Raw genomic sequence first — 21,127 nt, 5'->3', positions numbered from 1 at the left:
TCTCTGTCAGTCCTGCTTCCTCCCTTCACAAGATACAGCATCCAATCAAATAACTCATTTGACCAATTTATGTGGCAACAACTTCTCCAGAGATGAATGGAGCCTATCAGAGACTTGTAAAATGCTGGGTCATCCAGCAGGTAACTTTATCCATAAAAATCAGCAAATATTGAGGAATTATTTTGGGGGAATAGGGGAAAAATGGGGGAGAAAATGTAAGAGCATGATTAAAATCAAAGACTAAAATCAGAGGAAGCTGACGGTTAATTGCCAGGGGTGGGGGATGGGGAATGAAAGGGTGAAGCTGGAGGAAGCATTAAGTCCTACATTAATGAGGACTTTGATGAACTGCCTTAGTCTTCTAGATGGAATTAAAAGTAGGGGTGGACATCGTGGGCCAAACAAAAAGTCTGCAGGACAACAGGAAACAAATTTTGTTCCACAGCAGTCTTCCTTCCTGAACTGAAGAAACATCCACAAGTTGATACTTAAAAGGAGGGAGGGAGAGAGAAGAAAATATCTACTAAACATCTACTATATACTAATACATGAAGGTATTCAAGGCTCAAAACAACCCCCATTGGAGAGCTTTTACTCTCCTTACTTTTACAGGTAAAGAAAATGAGTTCAGAGGTTATATAACTTGTCCAAATATAATGGAGCTAATAAGGGGTAGAGTCCAGATCCAAACACTCCTCTGACTCCATAGCCCTGATCTTTCCATTATGCCATTTTGGAAAAACATTAAAATGGTTTTAGATAAAAATACTATTACAACCACCTGGCTGAGAAAGCTTGAGCAGTGAAATATAAACCTCCTGGCACACAAGGTCAGAGTCTAAAACAAAGTGGGCCACCCGGAAATTCTTGCAGCGGAGGGTCAGGGGACAGCCCAGGCTAGTGATGGGTAACTTCTCCACGGTGGCAATGTGATGGAGTGCAATCTGAAAAACATAAAAGAAGCAGCGTATACATACAGATGTGCAATATCTCTATCACTATCAGTATTCCTGACTCTCCGTAATGGTAACAGCATGACCAGATCTGTAGGCTACATCTATAGCCTACAACCATTCTTTGTAAGACACAACTGGGGTTCTCTCAAATAGAACTAAAGCATAATAGTGGTAAAGCAACAAGAAGCAGACTGCAGTGTTAGAAAACTTCTCTCTCCTTAAGGATACAGGATTACCAAGTTGTGGGACAATTTTGGTGGATCAGCTCAGAATAGATGACTTTTAGCATGCTGTGAGAGAGTTCACAATCACAGAATAATTGTTACAGAGGAAAATAAGAATTTCTTTTCTTATATCAAATTACTAATTAAGATAGTTATTAATAGCTGGTATTGTGCTTTATTATAAACAAAGTAGTCCATGACCGTTAGCTATTTAAGAAGAGCCATTTGACGTGTAATCATCCTATTTCAGGAATGAAAAAAAACAAAGCTCTGAGAAGTGAATTCCTCTTCAGATATCATATAGCCAAGAAGTGGCACAAACAGAATTTGAACCATAGCAGTCCGTATAAGGCCAGGATTCTTCTCTGGGAATTCTAAAAACTCTAGTTCTGGAATAAGGATTTAACTAGAAATGTTAGGGAGGAACTATTCCTCTACATTTTAAACTCTAGTGACAGTAAAGCAAAGAATGTAGGATGATTACTTCTGTTCATGCTGATGCCAGCAAAGAAATGCACAGAAAGGGAACTGATGAAACAAAATGTGTCCAAATAATATTAATTCTCTCTTAATTGATTCAAAAAGCCATAGAATCATGGTTTTGCATTTTGATCTTTGATGTTCTCCTCCTATCCCTATCTGATGTTTCTGCAACTATGGAGCCTGGATGTGCTCTTTCTATTATCTAGACTCCCTGTCCTGTGCCTGGAATGGTCTTGCAATCAATAGTGCCTTTTCTGCTCTCCCACCACCTCAATGTCCCAGTCCCTAATTTATTTGGAAAAGTCATCTCTTCAATGAACTCTTTCAATCATATCCACCATCTAAGAATGGAGCAAGTGTGGAAATGATTCAGATATTCCTAGGATAAATTTTCTATTTTTTTAAGGCAGGGTCTTGCTCTGTTGCCTAGGCTAGAGTGCAGTGGCTTAATCATGACTCATTGCAACCTCAACCTCCTGGGCTCAAAGGAGATCATCTTGCCTCATCCTTCTAAGTAAGTTAGGAATACAGTTGTGTGCTACCATGCCTGGCTAATTTTTTAACTTTTGTAGAGACTAGGTATTGCTTTGTTGCCCAAGCTGATCTCAATCTCCTGGCCTCAAGCGATCCTTCTTCCTTAGCCTCCCAAACTGCTGGGATCACAGGTATGATTAATTTTTATCTTAACTGTTTTGTCACACTCAAGTCCTGCCATGGCAGTTCTGGAGGTATTACAAAATGTAATATGAATTAATATATTCAACCTCAAGAAAATCAAAGATCTTCCAGTTAACATGAGAGATGTGTGTTTTGGTAGTACAATACTGATAATCGAGATCAGGGCCCAGGCAAACAATTGTGGTGAAACTGGGAAGGGTCGGGGGAAGGTAGGCAGACTAAGTCTGGGAAGAACTTCCCTAATTGGGTAACTAAGCCTCCTTTGACATCAGAAATAGTATAAGTCCTCCATTCCAGATATAGTCCCCTGGATTTGAAATCATACCCAAAAGGAACAAATCTGGAGACATCTGTACTGTCTATAAATGCAGGTAGATAGGAGATAGGCTCATGGCACAGTACTAAAGAACTGGTTCCTAAACTGTTAGAACTGCAAGAATCCTTACTAATTATATAATCTAACCACCTCATTTTACAGATGAAGAAACAAGCCCGGAGAGTAAGAATCACTTGCCTAAGGTTACGCAGCCAGTTAGCATCAGAGCTTAGTCTAGCCCAGCTCTCACACCTCTTTTGACATTCTTATCATCACAGCACAAAAAGCAAGATACATACGGGGAAAGTTCAGTTTTAAAAGGAGGTATTAAGATACTTTTTTCATATACATACTCAATTCAATTTATTTTATACTTTTATGATAGTATTTACCATGTTTCAGGCATTGTTATAAGCACTTATAAACATTCACTTTATAATTCTTGTATCTTGACTTTTTAAAACTCTTTAAAAATATTCAAGGTATTATTTTATCTCTATTTTACAGATGAAGGAAGCGAGACACAGAAAAGTTAAACAACTCGCCCAAGGTTACAAAAGTAGTCAATGTTGAAGCCGGGATTTTAACCTGAGCAGACTGGCTCTAAAGCTTTAATCACTAAGCTATGCTGTATAAAAGAAGCATGTTGTACTTCTTATAAATGAAGAGGTCTAAGCATAAATCTAATGATTAAGATTAAATTATGATCTTTAGGATGGGTAAGGCATAAAGTAATGTTGGGGTGCTGAAGTAATTAGAAAACATTACTTACAGGTGTAAAAATAAACACACACACATGCCTGTGCATGCACACACACACACACACACACACACATATATATATATATATATATATATATATACACCTAGGTAAAATCCTGTCTTAGGACAGAGAGATGGTCTAAATTAGTGCTGCCCAAGGTAAAGTCAATAAGGCCTTAGAATCAGCATAACCTGAGCCCTTTTTATAAATTCAAAATCTTATGCTTAAGATTCTGCATTTTTATCAAGTTCCCATATGCTACAGATACTGCTGGTTCTTGAACTACATTTTATGGATAGCAGGCTTTAAATTACTTCAAGATGCTTACAAACATAGTTCAGGAAGTTAGCAGAAACTATTCTACCTAAAAATAATTTAGCTAATCCCCAGGAATATTACAATGTAGAATAAAATGACTACGATGACCAGAGTCAATAACTTGAAAAAAGAGGAGTAATACAATTCAGACCACAAAAAGATTATTACAATAGGTCCTTTGAAGAAAAGGTTTTACAGCAATTTAAAAATTATATTTGAAATTGCAAGAAACTACCATATAGACAGCATGTATGCACAACTCTTTAAGACCCTTTGATACTTCTTCTCATGAACATACCCATGTTTCTTTCCGGGCTGCACCAGAAGCCTCCACATAGATCAGGTGGGTTGCAGTAAGATAAAGAATCCCATTAGCTGGTTTCTTACTCACATAACGATCCACCAATTTCACATTTTCTACCTGTTATTGGAGTAAAAAATACTGATTAAGTTACCAACTCACCACCTGTGATTGAAGTGGGGCCATTCAAAGCAAGATAAATGCTGTTAATTTGCTACAAAACTTGAGTTTTTCCAGTTCCTACCAAGGTGGCAAACTAGTATTATCCGTATTACCTTTTCTGAAATCAGCACTGGAAAAACTATGAAAGTGAGAGGAAAACCTGTATTCTAGAAAAGATAAAAATTCTAGACAAAGTTTACAAGATGAGGTATGTATAACTGGAAACTATACAGAACCTGAGAGCTTGCTGAGGTACTTATCTTGTTGGAAGAAGGTACAGCTATTGTATGTGTAAAAAAATCAGTAAAGGTAAATAACATGAAGATAGATCTTACATTACAGGGCAAGAATAGAATAAAACAGAAAAGGAGAAAAACAAAACAAAACAAAACAAAAAAGGAGTACCATAAATAAAACACATAAAAAGAAATGCCAGAATTAAATCCCAATATAAAAGTAATTGCAATAAATGTACATGAATTAAACTTACCAATTAAAAGAAAGACACAGACTAAAACAAAAGATTCAACAATATTCATACTAGAAGAGATATACTTTAGAATCACAGACAAACTGAAAATAATAAGATATGCCAGGCAAATATAAACTAAAATAAAGCTGAGGTAGCAGTCTCAATATCTGACTAAATAGAATTTACATGACAAAAATCAATAGGACAAGAAGATACAGCCATCATAAATATAAACATATTGTATAATACAGTCTCAAAGTATATCAAGCAACTAGCAGAACTGCAAAGAGAAAAGGAACAAGTGCATATGGATACTTTAATACTCTTCTTAGGAACTGATAGGTCAAGCAGACCAAAAAAAAAAAAAAATCAAATGAAGATACAGAACACTTACACATTACAACTAAAAAACTCAAGCTATTATATACAGAGTAGGACTCTATATCCAACAAATCGAACATTCAAGACAACAACAACAAAAAAATTCCAAAAAGAGACCATGATTACAGCCGTAAATGAAACATCAATAAATTCCAAACGTTGAATATCATATAGTTTAGGCTCTCCAACCACAATGCAATAGCACTGGAAATTAATAACAAAATAATAGCCAAAATTTAACAAATGTTTGAAAACACAATAGCTTATTATTAAATTAACCTTGAGTTAAAAAGAAAAAAGAAAGGAAACTAAAAAAGATTTAAAAGTGAATGATAATAAAAACACAAATAAAAATTTGTAGGACGGAGTTAAACAAGAACTAAGTAGTAAATGTACAGCAGTAAGTTTATCATGAAATGAGAAAGGTTAACGACATACTAGTTAAACAGTCAATGTAATGGAAATAGCAAAATTACAGAGAAATAAGATGGTAAATAGGCCGGGCGCGGTGGCTCAAGCCTGTAATCCCAGCACTTTGGGAGGCCGAGACGGGCGGATCACGAGGTCAGGAGATCGAGACCATCCTGGCTAACACAATGAAACCCCGTCTCTACTAAAAATACAAAAAAATTAGCCGGGCGTGGTGGCGGCGCCTGTAGTCCCAGCTACTTGGGAGGCTGAGGCAGGAGAATGGCGGGAACCCGGGAGGCGGAGCTTGCAGTGAGCCGAGATCGCGCCACTGCACTCCAGCCTGGGCGACAGAGCGAGACTCCGCCTCAAAAAAAAAAAAAAAAAAAAGAAAAGATGGTAAAGGACAGAAATTTAAAACCAGAGAATCCTCCTCCACAGATACACACACACAGCCTGAACAGAAAAGATTAACAAACCAGAATTTAATTATGTCAAAAGGTTAATAGGATAGATCGTTGCTAAAAAAGAGAAAAGATGCAAATAAAATACAGAATGAAAAAGGGAAAACATAAAAAGTTAAAACTATGAGTATTATGAAAAACAATATGCTAATAAATTGGAAAACTTACAAGAAATATTTTTAAATATCAAGAAAAAAATAAAATGGCAATGGTAGTCAAAGATTTTCCCTAACAAAACCCTCAGGTCCAGATGACGTTATAGGTTTATTCTACCGAACTTCCAAAATATAATTACTACCTTATCCAATTGACTCCGGTCACTGGAAAAAAAATAAAGTTACTCAGTCCATTTTATGAGGGCAATTTAATCTTGATTCTAAAATCAAATAAAGACAATTATAAAGTAAGAAAGTTTAGGGCTATTTCATTTATGAAATATAGACACAAAAAATGCTAAATAATGTTAATGAACCCAACAGTATATTTTTAAAAATACATTTTGATCAAGTGCAGTTTATCACAAGAAAGCATGGGGAGTTCAACATCAGAAAATGTCAATGTAATATATCAGCAAGACTAAACAGAAAAATTATATGCTTTATCTCAATTGATACAGAAAAAGCAGCATTTAATATAGCTTAATTCTATTTATAATGATAATCCTTAGTGAACAAGGAATAAAAGTAAACATCCTTAACTTGGTAAAAATTATATACAAAAAACCTACAAAGAATGTTATGAATAATGAAGAAACTAACTGCATTAATTTAAAATCATGAACACGACAAACTTGACTCTATCACTGCTACTGTTTTAAATATCGTGGCTAAATACTATGAGGAAAGGGGGCGTGGAATTAAGAAATGCAAGGATCAGAAGGGAAGTTCTATATTTGGCACCACTTACAGAGAAGGTAATCATTCAACCAGAAAAAAAAAATGAAAGAAAAGAATCAACCAAACTCTCAGAGCTAATATAAAAGAGTTCAACAAGGATACCAAATATAATATCAACCTACAAAAGTCAATAACATTTTCCTACACCAGCAATGACCACTTAGAAAACATAAAAATACCATTCATGATGGCAACAAAAATTATATAGAATCTAGAAATTAGCTTAATTAACCAAGCATATACAAGACCTTTACAGAGTAAACTTTAAAAGTCTAATGAAGGATATAGAATACAATCTAATGAAATAATGTCTATGCTCTTGGATAGGACAACTTAATATAATAAAAATGGCAATTATCCCTCAAATTAATCTATAAATTCAATACAATTTCAATCATATTTCAAAGTGGATTTTCTAATAAACTTATTCTAAATTTACATAGAAGAACAAAACCCCACAAATTGCTAAATCAAACTTAAAACAAAGTAAAGAGGGTAAGATTTGCTCTACTAGGTATTAAAACATACTCCAAGCTGTGGGGAAAAAAAACCACCACCACCAACAACAACAACAACAAAAACCTCTAGTACTATTGCAAAAACAGAAAAATAAACCAATGGAAAAGGACCAGAGCTCAAAATCAGACTGATGTGAAAAATGGGAGTCTAACAGAGCATAAACATGGCACTACAAATTGACAGACAAAAGAGTATTTACTAGATGTGTTGGGGAAACAGTATTAGTACACGCAGTAAGATAAAGCCATATCCCTACCTAACACCATATACAAAACTAGATTCTAGATGCATCTATATGTAAATTTTACATAAAACTATAAAGTTATTGGAAAATGCAGAGTACCTTGGATCTATGAACAGGGAAAGACTTTTTAAAAATTAATAACAGAATGGGAGAAAATAGGTGCAACTCCTAAAACTAACAAGGAATTATTATCTAGAATATACAAGGGACTTTTGTAACTCAATAAGAAAAAGAGGCCCCAAAAGAAAAATATATGAAGCATAAGAACAGGCAAGTTGCGTAAGAGACAATCCCAGAAGCATACAACCATGAAAAGAAGCTTAAAACATTGGGAATAAAATAAAGTTAAATTAAAATAAGATATTGCTTTAAGACTACAAGATTTGCAAAAACTAGAAAGCAAGAAAATGCCAAGTGTTGGTAGGGTTGAAGGCATATAGGAATCCTCATCCACTATAACCAGGGGGTTACAGACAGGTGGGGTCATTCAGAAGGGCAATCTGGAACTACTTAATCAAAAAAATATATATATATGTTTCCTACGACTCAGCAATTCTATTCCTGAAAATGGGCCCAAAGAAATGTTCATGTAGGTCTACAAGAGGACATGTAAGGATGAATATGTCCATCACTTTGAGAATAGTCAGGTAACATAGTCTAGATACTTGTCCCCATCCAAATCTCATGTTGAAATATAATACCCAATGTTGGCGGTGGGGCCTGGTGGGAAGTGAATGGATCATGGGGGTGAATTCCTCATGAATGGTTTAGCCCCATCCTTTGGTGCTGTCCTCATGATAATGAGTGAATTCTTGTGAGATCTGGTTGTTTAAAGGTGTGTGGCACCTCTCACTCTTTTGGTCCTGCTCCAAACATGTGAGATGCCCGCTCCTCACCTACAATTTATGCCATGATTGTAAGCTGTCTGAGGCCTACCCAGAGGCAGATGCCTGTGTTATGGTTTCTCTACAGACTGCAGAACTGTGAGTCAATTAAACCTCTTTTCTTTAAAAATTACCCAGTCTCTTCCGTTCTAAGATGGCTGATTAGGAACAGCTACAGTCTACAGCTCCCAGCGTGATCGACGCAGAAGACAGTGATTTCTGCATTTCCAACTGAGGTACCTGGTTCATCTAATTGGGACTGGTTGGACAGTAGGTGCAGCTCATGGAGGGCAAGTCAAAGCAGGGTGGGGCATTGCCTAACCCAGGAAGTGCAAGGGGTGGGAGATTTCCATTTCCTAGCTAAGGGAAGCCATGACAGACTGTACCTGGAAAATCGCGACACTCCTGCCCAAATACTGCACTTTTCCAGCAGTATAAGCAAACGGCACACTAGGAGATTATATCCCATGCCTAGCTCAGTGGGTCCCATGCCCACAGAGCCTTGCTGACTTCTAGTGCAGCAGTCTGAGATCAACCTGCAAGGCAGCAGCCTGGCAGTGGGAGGGGTGTCCGCCATTGCTGAGACTTGAGTAGGTAAACAAAGCTGCCAGGAAGCCCAAACGTGGTGGAGCCCACTGCAACTCTGCAAGGCCTGCTGCTTCTCTAGAGCCCAACTCTCGGGGGACAGAGCAAAGCTGAACAAAAGGCAGCAGAAACGTCTGCAGACTTAAACATCCCTGTCTGACAGCTCTGAAGAGAACAATGGTTCTCTAAGCACGGTGTTTGAACTCTGAGAAAGGACAGACTGCATCCTCAAGTGGGTTCCTGAACCCTGTTTAGCCTAAGTGGTAGACACCTCCCAGTAGGGGCCAAATGACACCTCATACAGGTAGGTGACCCTCTGGGATGAAGCTTACAGAAGGATCAGCCAGCAATATTTGCTGTTCTGCAATATTTGCTGTTCTGCAGACTCCGCTGGTGATACGCAGGCAAACAGGGTCTGGAGTGGACCTCCAGCAAACTCCAACAGACCTCCAGCTGAGGGACCTGACTATTAAAAGGAAAACTAACAAACAGAAAGGAATAGCATTAGCATCATCATCAACAAAAAGGATGTCCACACCAAAATCCCATCTGTAGGTAACTAGCATCAAAGACCAAAGGTAGATAAAACCACAAAGATGGGGAGAAACCAGAGCAGAAAAGCTGAAAATTCTAAAATCCAGAGCATCTCTTCTCCTCCAAAGGATCGCAAAATTGACCACATAATTGGAAGTAAAGCACTCCTCAGCAAATGTACAAGAACAGAAATTATAACAAACTGTCTCTCAGACCACAGTACAATCAAACTAGAACTCAGGACTAAGAAACTCAATCAAAACCGCTCAACTTCATGGAAACTGAATAACCTGCTCCTGAATGACTACTAGGTACATAATGAAATGAAGGCAGAAATAAAGAAGTTCTTTGAAAACAATGAGAACAAAGATAAAACATACCAGAATCTCTGGGACACATTTAAAGCAGTGTGTAGAGGGAAATTTATAGCACTAAATGCACACAAGAGAAAGCAGGAAAGATCTAAAATTGACACCCTAACATCACAATTAAAAGAACTAGAGAAGCAAAAGCAAACGCATTCAAAAGCTAGCAGAAGGCAAGAAATAACTAAGATCAGAGCAGAACTGAAGGAAATAGAGACACAAACAACCCTCCAAAAAATCAATGAATCCAGGAGTTGGTTTTTTGAAAAGATCAACAAAATTGATAGACCGCTAGCAAGACTAATAAAGAAAAAAAGAGAAAAGAATCAAATAGACGCAATAAAAAATGATAAAGGGGATATCACCACCGACCCCACAGAAATACAAACTACCATCAGAGAATACTATTAACACCTCTATGCAAATAAACTAGAGAATATAGAAGAAACGGATAAATTCCTGGACACATACACCCTCCCAAGACTAAACCAGAAAGAAGTTGAATCCCTGAATAGACCAATAACAGGCTCTGAAACTGAGGCAATAATTAATAGCCTACCAACCAAAAAAAAGTCGAGGAACTGACGGATTCACAGTCGAATTCTACCAGAGGTACAAAGAGGAGCTGGTACCATTCGTTCTGAAACTATTTCAATCAATAGAAAAAGAGGGAATCCTCCCTAACTCATTTTATGAGGCCAGCATCATCCTGATACCAAAGCCTGGCAGAGACACGACAAAAAAAGAAAATTTTAGACCAATATCCCTGATGAACATCGATGCAAAAATCCTCAATAAAATACTGGAAAACTAAATCCAGCAGCACATCAAAAAGTTTATCCATCATGATCAATTCAGCTTCATCCCTGGGATGCAAGGCTTGTTCAACATAGGCAAAATAAACATAATCCATCATATAAACAGACAAAAATCACATGATTATCTCAATAGATGCAGAAAAGGCCTTCAACAAAATTCAACAGTCCTTCATGCTAAAAACTCTCAATAAACTAGGTATTGATGGGTTGTATCTCAAAATAATAAGAGCTATTTATGACAAACCGACAGCCAATATCATACTTAATGGGCAAAAACTGGAAGCATTCTATTTGAAAACTGGCACAAGACAGGGATGCCCTCTCTCACCACTCCTATTCAACATAGTGTTGGAAGTTCTGGCTAGGGCAATCAGGCAAGGGATGTAAAGGACCTCTTCAAGGACAAGTACAAACCACTGGTCAACAAAATAAAACAGGATACAAAGAAATGGAAGAACATTCCATGCTCACGGATAGAATCAATATAGTGAAAATGGCCATACTGCCCAAAGTAACTTACAGATTCAATGCCATCCCCATCAAGATACCAATGACTTTCTTCACAGAATTGGAAAAAACTACTTTAAAGTTCATATCGAAACAAAACAGAGCCCGCATTGCCAAGACAATCCGAGGCAGAAAGAACAAAGCTGGAGGCATCAGGCTACCAGACTCCAAACAATACTACAAGGCTACAGTAACCAAAACAGCATGGCACTAACACCAAAACAGAGATAGACCAAAGAAACAGAACAGAGACCTCAGAAATAACACCACACATCTACAGCCATCTGATCTTTAACAAACCTAACAAAAACAAGCAATGGGAAAAGAATTCCCTATTTAATAAATGGTGCTGGGAAAAATGCCTAAGGATACATAGAAAGCTGAAACTGGATCCCTTCCTTACACCTTATATAAAAATTAATTCAAGATGGATTAAAGACTTAAATGTTAGACCTAAAACCATACAAACCCTAGAAGAAAACCTAGGCAATACCACTTAGGATACAGGCAGGGGCAAGGACTTCATGACTAAAACACCAAAAGCAATGGCAACAAAAACCAAAATAGACAAATGGGACCTGATTAAACTAAAGAGCTTCTGCATGGCAAAAGAAACTACCATCAGAGTGAATAGGCAACCTACAGAATGGGAGAAAATTTTTGCAATCTACTCATCTAACAAAGGGCTAATATCCAGAATCTACAAAGAACTTAAAGAAATTTACAAGAAAAAAACAAGCAACCCCATCATAAAGTGGGCAAGGGGAATGAACAGACATTTCTCAAAAGAAGATATTTATGCAGCCAACAGACACATGAAAAAATGCTCATCATCACTGGTCATCAGAGAAATGCAAATCAAAACCACAATGAGATACCATGTCACACCAGTTAGAACGGCAATCACTAAAAAGTCATGAAACCACAGATGCTGGAGAGGATATGGAGAAATAGGAATGCCTTTACACTGTTGATGGGAGTGTAAACTAGTTCAACCATTGTGGAAGACAGTGTGGCGATTCCTTAAGGATCTAGAACTAGAAATACCATTTGACCCAGCAATCCCATTACTCGCTATATACTCAAAGGATTATAAATCATGCTACTATAAAGACACATGCACACGTGTGTTTATTGCGGCACTATTCACAATAGCAAAAGCTTGGAACCAACCCAAATGTCCATCAATGATAGATGGGATTAAGAAAATGTGGCACATATATACCATGGAATACTATGCAGCCATAAAAAAAGGATGAGTCCATGTCCTTTGAAGGGACATGGATGAAGCTGGAAACCATCATTCTCAGCAAACTATCACAAGGACAGAAAACCAAACACTGCATGTACTCACTCACAGGTGGGAATTGAACAATGTGAACACCTGGACACAGGGCAGGGAGCATCACACATGGGGGCCCGTCATGGGGTAGGGGGCAGGGGAAAGGATAGCATTAGGAAAAATACCTAATGTAAATGACGAGTTGATGGGTGTAGCAAACCAACATGGCACATGTATACCTATGTAACAAACCTGCACATTGTCCACATGTACCCCAGAACTTAAAGTATAATTTAAAAAAAATTATCCAGTCTCAGGTATTTCTTTATTGCAATGTAATAACAGGCCAATTCAGAAGGTCAAATGTGGTGGGATATTATGCAGCTATTAGAAGCAATGGGTTAGACATACATACAGCAAAATAAATATGACAGTGAAAAAAGTAACAAAGAGAATGACATACAGAAGGCATCACTATATAAACTAAAAATTCATGTGTATAAAACAACTATCATGTTTTGAAAGACACATTCTAATTCAAATCACATTAATCATATTAGAATGCTTGCCTGTGATGGGGGAGTGGAATGGGGAAAAAACAGGCTAATTAAATAAAAATGAGAGGTAGCTTTTCATGGACTAATGATGATAAGTACCAAGAATTGAGGAGTACGTGATGAACTCAATGCAATATACCTGAGGTTAGAAAAATAGAACAAAACAAACTAAAATACCACCTTTTCTTTTCAGAAACATGAGAAACAATCTTAGATATTTAAACGGTGTTGTGTGATGTTGGCCTCTTTAACTCAGAGGTGAATGAGTGGTTCAGAACTCATGCTATTTACATGTATGTCCATACCCTTAGGTGTCATGATTTTCATTTACATACACACAAAAAAAGGAAAGGCAAGATGCCTGTGAACATAAAGTCGCCAGCCTAATGATCTTTTCATTTCATATATTCTCTTGTTGACATCCACAAGTCATTAGCCCAAAGTCTATCGGTGTGACAAATTATGTAGGCAAATTACATATAGCTAAAAGGGATAACACAAAAATGGCATCAGCTTTTTCCCTGAAGACATTTAAGAACAGGATATTCATTTATCTACTGAGGCCTTGATGCTTTCTCTTATACAGTCAAGTACCACATAACAACATTTCAGTCAACGATGTACCACAAATACAATGGTGGTGGGAGCAATAGATTATATACCATATAGCCTAGGTGTGTAGTAGGTTTGTGTAAGTACACTCTATGTTGTTCACGCAATGACAAAATTGCCTAGTGAAGCACTTCTCAGAACATATCCCCATGGTAGAGTGATGCATGACTGTAACTATAAATGTGCTCTAATTAGGGATCCTCAATATCCAAGACAGACCAGATATGGTGGATCAAGCCTGTAATCCCAGCACTTTGGGAAGCCAAAGTGGGAGGATTGCTTGAGCCCAGGAGTTCAACACTATCCTGGGTGACATAGCAAGAACTCGTCTCTACAAAAAACAATAAAAATAATTAGCCAGACATGGTGGTGCATGCCTGTAATCCCAGTTACTTGGGCGGCTGAGTCAGAAGGATCACTTGAACTCAGGAGTTTGAGGCTGTGATTGCAACATGCCACTCCACACCAGCCTAAGTGAGACAGCAAGACCCTATCTCAATCAATTAACAAATCAATCAATATCAAAAATATTCTCCTTATTATTCTTCTAAAGTATAAATAGCTTATTTACATTTATAAGAAAAGCATTACAAGCTCAACAGATGAAGGAGCCAAAGAACATGAACAGATAATTCACATATGAGAAAATAAAAATGTGATGAGTTAAATTTCACTAGTAATGACAGAAATGCTAAATTTAAATGACATGGAGCTACTATTTTATACATATTAAATTTGCAAAACATCAAATACTGCATGGTTGTGGTAAAACTGCTATGCTTATACATTGCTGATTGCAATGCTATATCACTTTTAGAAAGCAATACGGAAAAACTGTCAAGAACATGTAAGTATGAACCAGTATCCTTTGACCCAATACCCCATTCTTAGCAGTTTATCCTCTGAAGTCTATCCTTATACATTGCTGATTGCAATGCTATATCACTTTTAGAAAGTAATATGGAAAAACTGTCAAGAACATATAAGTATGAACCAGTATCCTTTGACCCAATATCACTACTCTTAGAAGTTTATCCTCAGAAAATCAAATTTATACACATGAGAATATTCCCTGAGATTCTGCCAATAATAGGAGAAAACTAGAAATACCTATATGTCCAATAATAGGGGAAAGGATTCGGTAAATTTAAGAACATTATATTAAAATTGACTATTAAGTAGATATATAATACTAAGGTTTCTAGATAGGTGCCTTTCACATATTAAGTGTCCAAAAAATTAATTAGATCTGAAATTTGGTGCCGTTAAAAATCTTTCAAGAACTGTATAAAAATACTTAACATAATAATAAATTTAAAAGTTAAGTAAAACTATGATAAATATGTTAAACAATGTCGGTATGCATACAAAGACTGAATGAGAACATAATGGAATGAAAACGGTAGCCTAAATGTAGAATGACAGGATTTGGTGTAATCCTTAATGTTAAGATTTTTAAACCTTATTTTTTATTATGAAATAATTATAGATTCATAGGAAATTGTAAAAAAAAAAATTTACGGGAAGGTCCTAAGGACCTTTTGCCCAGTGTCCCAAAATTTAACATCTTACAATAACTATAGTAAGCCATCCAAACCAGGAAAATGATATTGGTACAATCCACAGATCTTACTCAGATTATACCAGTTATATATGTAGTTATACATGTATACTATGTACAGTTATAAATTGTGTGTGTATGGCTATATGCAATTATATCACATGTACAGCTTTGTGTAACAATCACCACAATCATGATACATACATACATACCACAAAACTCCCTTCTGCTATTTCTTTAAAGTCACACCCATCCCTTCTCCATCGAACCCTTGGCAAACACTAATCTGTTCTTCATCTCTACAATTAATTTTTAAAGAATATTATACAAACAGAACCATTCAGTATGTAACCTTTTGAGATTGGCCTTATTCACCCAGCATAATTCTCTTAAGATTCATCCAGGTGTTTGCATATATCAATAGTTTACCTCTTTTCATTGATTAGCAGTATTGCAACTGTATGGACATATCACAAGTTATCTAACCATTTACTCACTGAAGGGACATATGGGTAGTTTCCAGTTTTGGGCTATTATGAATAAAGCTGCTATGAACATTAGTGCACAAGTTTCCGCATGAAAACAGGTTTTCATTTCTCTGGGATAAATGGTCAAGAGTGCAATTTCTGTAATGTTTTTCAATGACAAATTAAAATGCATACGTATGCACTTAAAGGAAAAGAGTACTTCATTGTCAGACAAATAACTCTAACAGGGCTGGGCCAATCAATCCACAGACACCAATAACACCAATCTAGGGAGTATGTCCAAGCCAAAAGTGGGAACAAAGAGAGATGATAAACACTGTGCTATACTCTACATGTGTTATCTCATTTAATCCTCATAATAACTATTTAAGATAGATGATATTGTTAATCCCATTTCATATATGTGGAAACTGGGTCTCAGAGAGGTAAATTAACTTATCGAAGACCACATGGGTGGTTAAGTGGTGAGGTAAAGGCAGGCAGTGAGAAGCAAGAACCCAAACTCTTAACCATTTGATATGGTTTGGATTTGTGTCCCTTCCCAAATCCTATGTTGAATTGTAATCCACAGTGTTAAAGGAGGGGCCTGGTGGGAGGTGATTGGATCATGAGAGCAGATTTCCCCCTGGCTGTTCTCATGATAGTGAGTTCTCATGAGATCTGGTTGTTTAAAAGTGTGTAGTATATCCCTCTCTCTCTCTCTCTCCTGCTCCAGCCATGTGAAAATAAACCTGCTTCCCCTTCACCTTCTGCCACGATTGAAAATTTCCTGAGGCGTCTTCAGCCATACTACTTGCACAGTTTGCAGAACTATGAGTCAATTAAACCTCTTTTCTTTATAAACTACCCAGTCTTCGGTTATTTCTTTATAGCAGTGTGAGAATGAACTAATACGCCATTATACTATACTGCCACAGACTTATTAACCGTGTGTGCTTGGGGAGAGAAAGGGAACTGAAAAAAATCTTCCACCCCTATGGCCCACCCTCTAAAAGAGAAAAGTAACAAAAATGTAGTCAAGGCATGGAGGCTAGGGGAAGATGCCAAGATACCCGAATCTAAGCACACCACATTATATTTGGGCAGGGACAGATTAGAAGACCAGGTAGTAATAATGGGAACTTCCTGCCAAAGTAACTGAATCTGAAGAATACTGATCTTGTAGTAAGATGATACAGCACTGGGCTCAAAGAAAAAAAGCCAAATGGACTCAGGAAGTTTTCTTTCAGCCAGATATCTTGATGTTCACTCTACCACAGAGTCAGACACCAGTAAAAATACAAACAACTAAAGCTAGATTTAATTCAATAATACTTTTTTGAATGCCTACTATGTACCAGATTCTGTGCTAAAACATCCTATGCAAAATAAAAGTAGAATGTATGAGACATTGTAAATTATAACTTATAAACTCTTGGGAGTTTATAATTTGTTGAAGAAATGCAAACATGAACCCAACTCAACATAACATAACCAAAGACACCCTGTGGTAAATGTCAAAACAGGTGCATGAGCAGAGTACTAGGGCAACCAGAGGTCCAGGTTTCAGAAAGATTCCCCTGGGAGACAGATAGAACTGAATATTCAAAGTATTCTTTCTTTAATTCAAGATTCTTGAGTATCTACTATTTTCAAAGTATGGAGTTAGGCATTTTAAGGGAAAATGAAATAAACAAGGCATGATCCCTCCCTACAACCATTCATTTAACAAACATTCACTGAGAATCTACTATATGCCAGGCACTGTGTCAAATGTTATAGAATTAAAGATGTCTAAGCACGCTCTTTACCCTAAAGGACTAACAGAGTTAGTGCTCACAAATCAGTCAAGGAAGTACTATCAGTATTTAGGAAACAGAATAAGGATTATACTCAGCCAAGCGTGGAATGAAAGTAGTTAAAGAGAAGTGGAAAAGGTTGCTGAACACCTATAGTGGGTTGAACGGCAGCCTCCTGAAAGACAGGTCTTTTTTTTAATACCTGGACCCTGTGAATGTGACCCTATTTGGAAAAGGGGTCTTTGCAGATGTAAGTAAGTTAAGGATCTAAGACGAAATCATCCAGGACTGCCAAGGCGGGCTGTAAATCCAATGATAAGTGTCCTTATAACAGACAGAGAGGAGACGGCACACAGAGAAGGCCATGTGAAATGGAGGCAGAGATTGGAGCGATGGATACAGCCACCAGGAATTCTGACAGCTACCAGAAACTGGAGGAGGCAATAAAGAAGGATTCTCCCTTAAAGCCTCCAGAGAGAGGGCAACCCTGCCAACACGTGAATTTCAGACTCCTGGGCTCCTGAACGGTGAAGGAACAAATTTCTATTGTTTTAATCAAAAAAAAAAAAAAAAAAAGTAAAGGAATGGCCAGCTGTGGCGGCTCACACTTGTAATCCCAGCACTTTGAGAGGCTAAGGCAGGAGGATCATTTGAGCCCAGGAGTTTGAGACCAGCCTGGGAAACACGGCAAAATCCATCTCTACAAAAATTAGCCAGGCATGGTGGTGGGTGCCTGTAGTCCCAGCTAATCAGGAGACTGAGGAGGTGGGAGGATTGCCTGAGCATGGGAGGCAGAGACTACAGTGAGCTGAGAGCACACTAATGCACTCCACTCTGGGTGACAGAGAGAGACTGTCTCAATAGAAAAAAAAAAAAAAAGTAAAGGAATGGAGAAAGATATACCATGCTTACACTAATCAAAAGAAGTTGAGCCTTTCCACGCTACCTACAGAGGGGTCCATACGGCATTGTTCTGGATTCCCGTCATAACTTAAAAGGAAACTTTCACAATGTCCGGATCCCTTGATGTCCTGCAAATAAAGGAGGAGGATGTCCTTAAGTTCCTTGCAGCAGGAACCCACTTAGGTGGCACCAATCTTGACTTCCAGATGGAACAGTACATCTATAAAAGGAAAAGTGATGGCCTCTACATAATAAATCTGAAGAGGACCTGGGAGAAGCTTCTGCTGGCGGCTCATGCCATTATTGCCATTGAAAACCCTGCTGATGTCAGTGTTATATCCTCCAGGAATACTGGCCAGAGGGCTGTGCTGAAATTTGCTGCTGCCACTGGAGCCACTCCAATTGCTGGCCACTTCACTCCTGGAACCTTCACTAACCAGATTCAGGCAGCCTTCTGGGAGCCACGGCTTCTTGTGGTTACTGACCCCAGGGCTGACCACCAGCCTCTCACGGAGGCATCTTATGTTAACCTACCTACCATTGCTCTGTGTAAGAGAGATTCTCCTCTGCGCTATGTGGACATTGCCATCCCATGCAATAACAAGGGAGCTCACTCAGTGGGTTTGATGTGGTGGATGCTGGCTCAGGAAGTTCTGCACATGCGTGGCACCATTTCCCGTGAACACCCGTGGGAGGTCATGCCTGATCTCTACTTCTACAGAGATCCTGAAGAGATTGAAAAAGAAGAGCAGGCTGCTGCTGAAAAGGCAGTGACCAAGGAGGTATTTCAGGGTGAATGGACTGCTCCAGCTCCTGAGTTCACTGCAACTCAGCCTGAGGTTGCAGACTGGTCTGAAGGTGTGCAGGTGCCCTCTGTGCCTATTCAGCAGTTCCCTACTGAAGAATGGAGTGCTCAGCCTGCCACGGAAGACTGGTCTGCAGCTCCCACTGCTCAGGCCACTGAATGGGTAGGAGCAACCACTGAATGGTCTTAAGCTGTTCTTGCACAGGCTCTTAAGCAACAAGGAAAAATGGCTGATGGAAAATAAACATCAGTTTCTAAAAAAAAAAAAAAAAAGAAGAAGTTGAAGTACATATATTAATACAAGACATACAAGACTTCAGAGCAAGGAAAGTTATCAGGAATGAAGAGAGGTGGAATAGTCCGAATGCTGGTGTCCCTCAAAAATTCATATGTTGAAATCTAACTCCTGCCAATGCAATAGTATTAACAGGTGGAGTATTTAGGTGGTGATGAGCTCATGAGGGTTCTCTGCTCACAACTGGGATTAGTGCTCTTATGAAACAGGCTTAAAGGAGCCTGTTTGCCCCTTCTGCCATGTGAGGAGGCAGCAAAAAGACCACTGTCTATGAGCCAGGAAGTAGGACCTCACCAGATACCAAATCTGCATGCATCTTATCTGGGACTTCACATCCTCCAGAACTGTGAGCAATAAATTCTATTGTTTCACTGAGTGATATGGTTTGACTCTGTGTCCCCACCCAAATCTCATGTTGAATTGTAATTCTCGGTGTTGGAGGACAGCCTGGTGGGAGGTGACTGGATCGTAAGGGTGGACTTCCCCCTTGCTGTTCTCACGATAGTGAGTTCTCACACAATCTGGTTGTTTAAAAGTGTGTAGCACTTCCCCTTCACTCTTTCCTGTTCCACCATGTGACCATGTGCCTACTTCCCCTTTGCTTCCACCATGATTGTAAGTTTCCTGAGGCTTCTCCAGCCATGCTTCCTGTACATACAGCCTGCAGAGCTGTGAGTCAATTAAACCTCTTTTCTTCATAAATTACCCAGTCTCAGGTAGTTCCTTATAGCAATGCAAGAACAGACTAATACAGAAAATTGGTACCAGAAAAGAGGAACATTGCTAAAAAGATACCTGAAAATGTGGAAGCAGCTTTGAAACTGGGTAATAGGCTTTGGGTGGAAAAGTTTGGAGGGCTCACAAGAAGACAGGAAGATAAAAGTTTGGAACTTCCTAGAGTTGTTGAATGGTGACCAAAATGTTGATAGTGATATGGACAATAAAGTCCAGGCCGAGGTGGTCTCAGATGGAGATGAAGAACATATTGGGAACTGGAGTAAAAGTCACTCTTACTATGCTTTAGCAAAGAGACTAGCGGCATTGTGCCCCTGCTCCAGGAATCTGTGGAACTCTGAACTTGAGAGTGATGATTGAAGGTATCTGGAGGAAGAAATTTCTAAGCAGCAAAGTGTTGAAGATGTACTCTGGCTGCCTCTAATAGCATATTCTCATATATGTGAGCAAAAAGATAATCTGAAACTCTAACTTATATTTAAAAGGGAAGCACAGCATAAAAGCTTAGAAAACTTGCAGCCTGGTCATGTGGTAGAAAAGAAAACCCATTTTCAGGGGAGGAATTCAAACTGGATACAGTAATTTGCATAAGTGAAGAATAGCTAGATGTTAATAGCCAAAACAATGGAGAAAATACCTCAAAGGCATTTCAGAGACCTTCACAGCAGCCCCTCCCATCACAGGTCCGGAGGCCCAGGAGTGAATCAAGGTTTTATGGTCTGGGCCCAGGGCCCTGCTGCCCTGTGCAACCTGGGGACACTACTGTGTCCCAGCCACTCCAGCTCTATCCATGGCTAAAAGGACCCCAGATATGTCTCAGGATGCTGCTCCAG

The 21,127-nt window shown here is 38.4% G+C and overlaps 2 protein-coding genes across 5 annotated transcripts in view; one reads left to right on the top strand and one right to left on the bottom strand.

Annotated features, from left to right (window-relative positions):
* Positions 1-21,127, bottom strand: part of MTMR8 (myotubularin related protein 8) — a 62,884-nt gene that overhangs the window by 25,820 nt on the left and 15,937 nt on the right. For 3 of the 4 annotated variants that reach the window (XM_031660745.1, XM_031660743.1, XM_031660746.1), the window contains exons 2-3: positions 4,037-4,159; positions 779-944 (exon numbers count right to left, since the gene is read on the bottom strand). In XM_031660745.1, coding sequence (XP_031516605.1) covers positions 779-944; positions 4,037-4,159 — 289 coding nt within the window. The remainder of the gene's footprint in view (positions 1-778; positions 945-4,036; positions 4,160-21,127) is intronic. The other variant, XM_031660744.1, reaches the window with a different exon arrangement.
* On the top strand, positions 18,514-19,531 carry LOC110742101 (40S ribosomal protein SA-like). Its single transcript, XM_031660747.1, has one exon. It carries the CDS (start codon positions 18,567-18,569, stop codon positions 19,452-19,454), a length of 888 nt encoding a protein of 295 aa, XP_031516607.1. The 5' UTR covers positions 18,514-18,566; the 3' UTR covers positions 19,455-19,531.

Source organism: Papio anubis, chromosome X (assembly GCF_008728515.1).
Source record: "Papio anubis isolate 15944 chromosome X, Panubis1.0, whole genome shotgun sequence".
Taxonomy (NCBI): Eukaryota; Metazoa; Chordata; class Mammalia; order Primates; family Cercopithecidae; genus Papio; species Papio anubis.
Note: the sequence above shows the minus strand (reverse complement) of the source record. Positions and strands in the feature narration are given on the sequence as shown.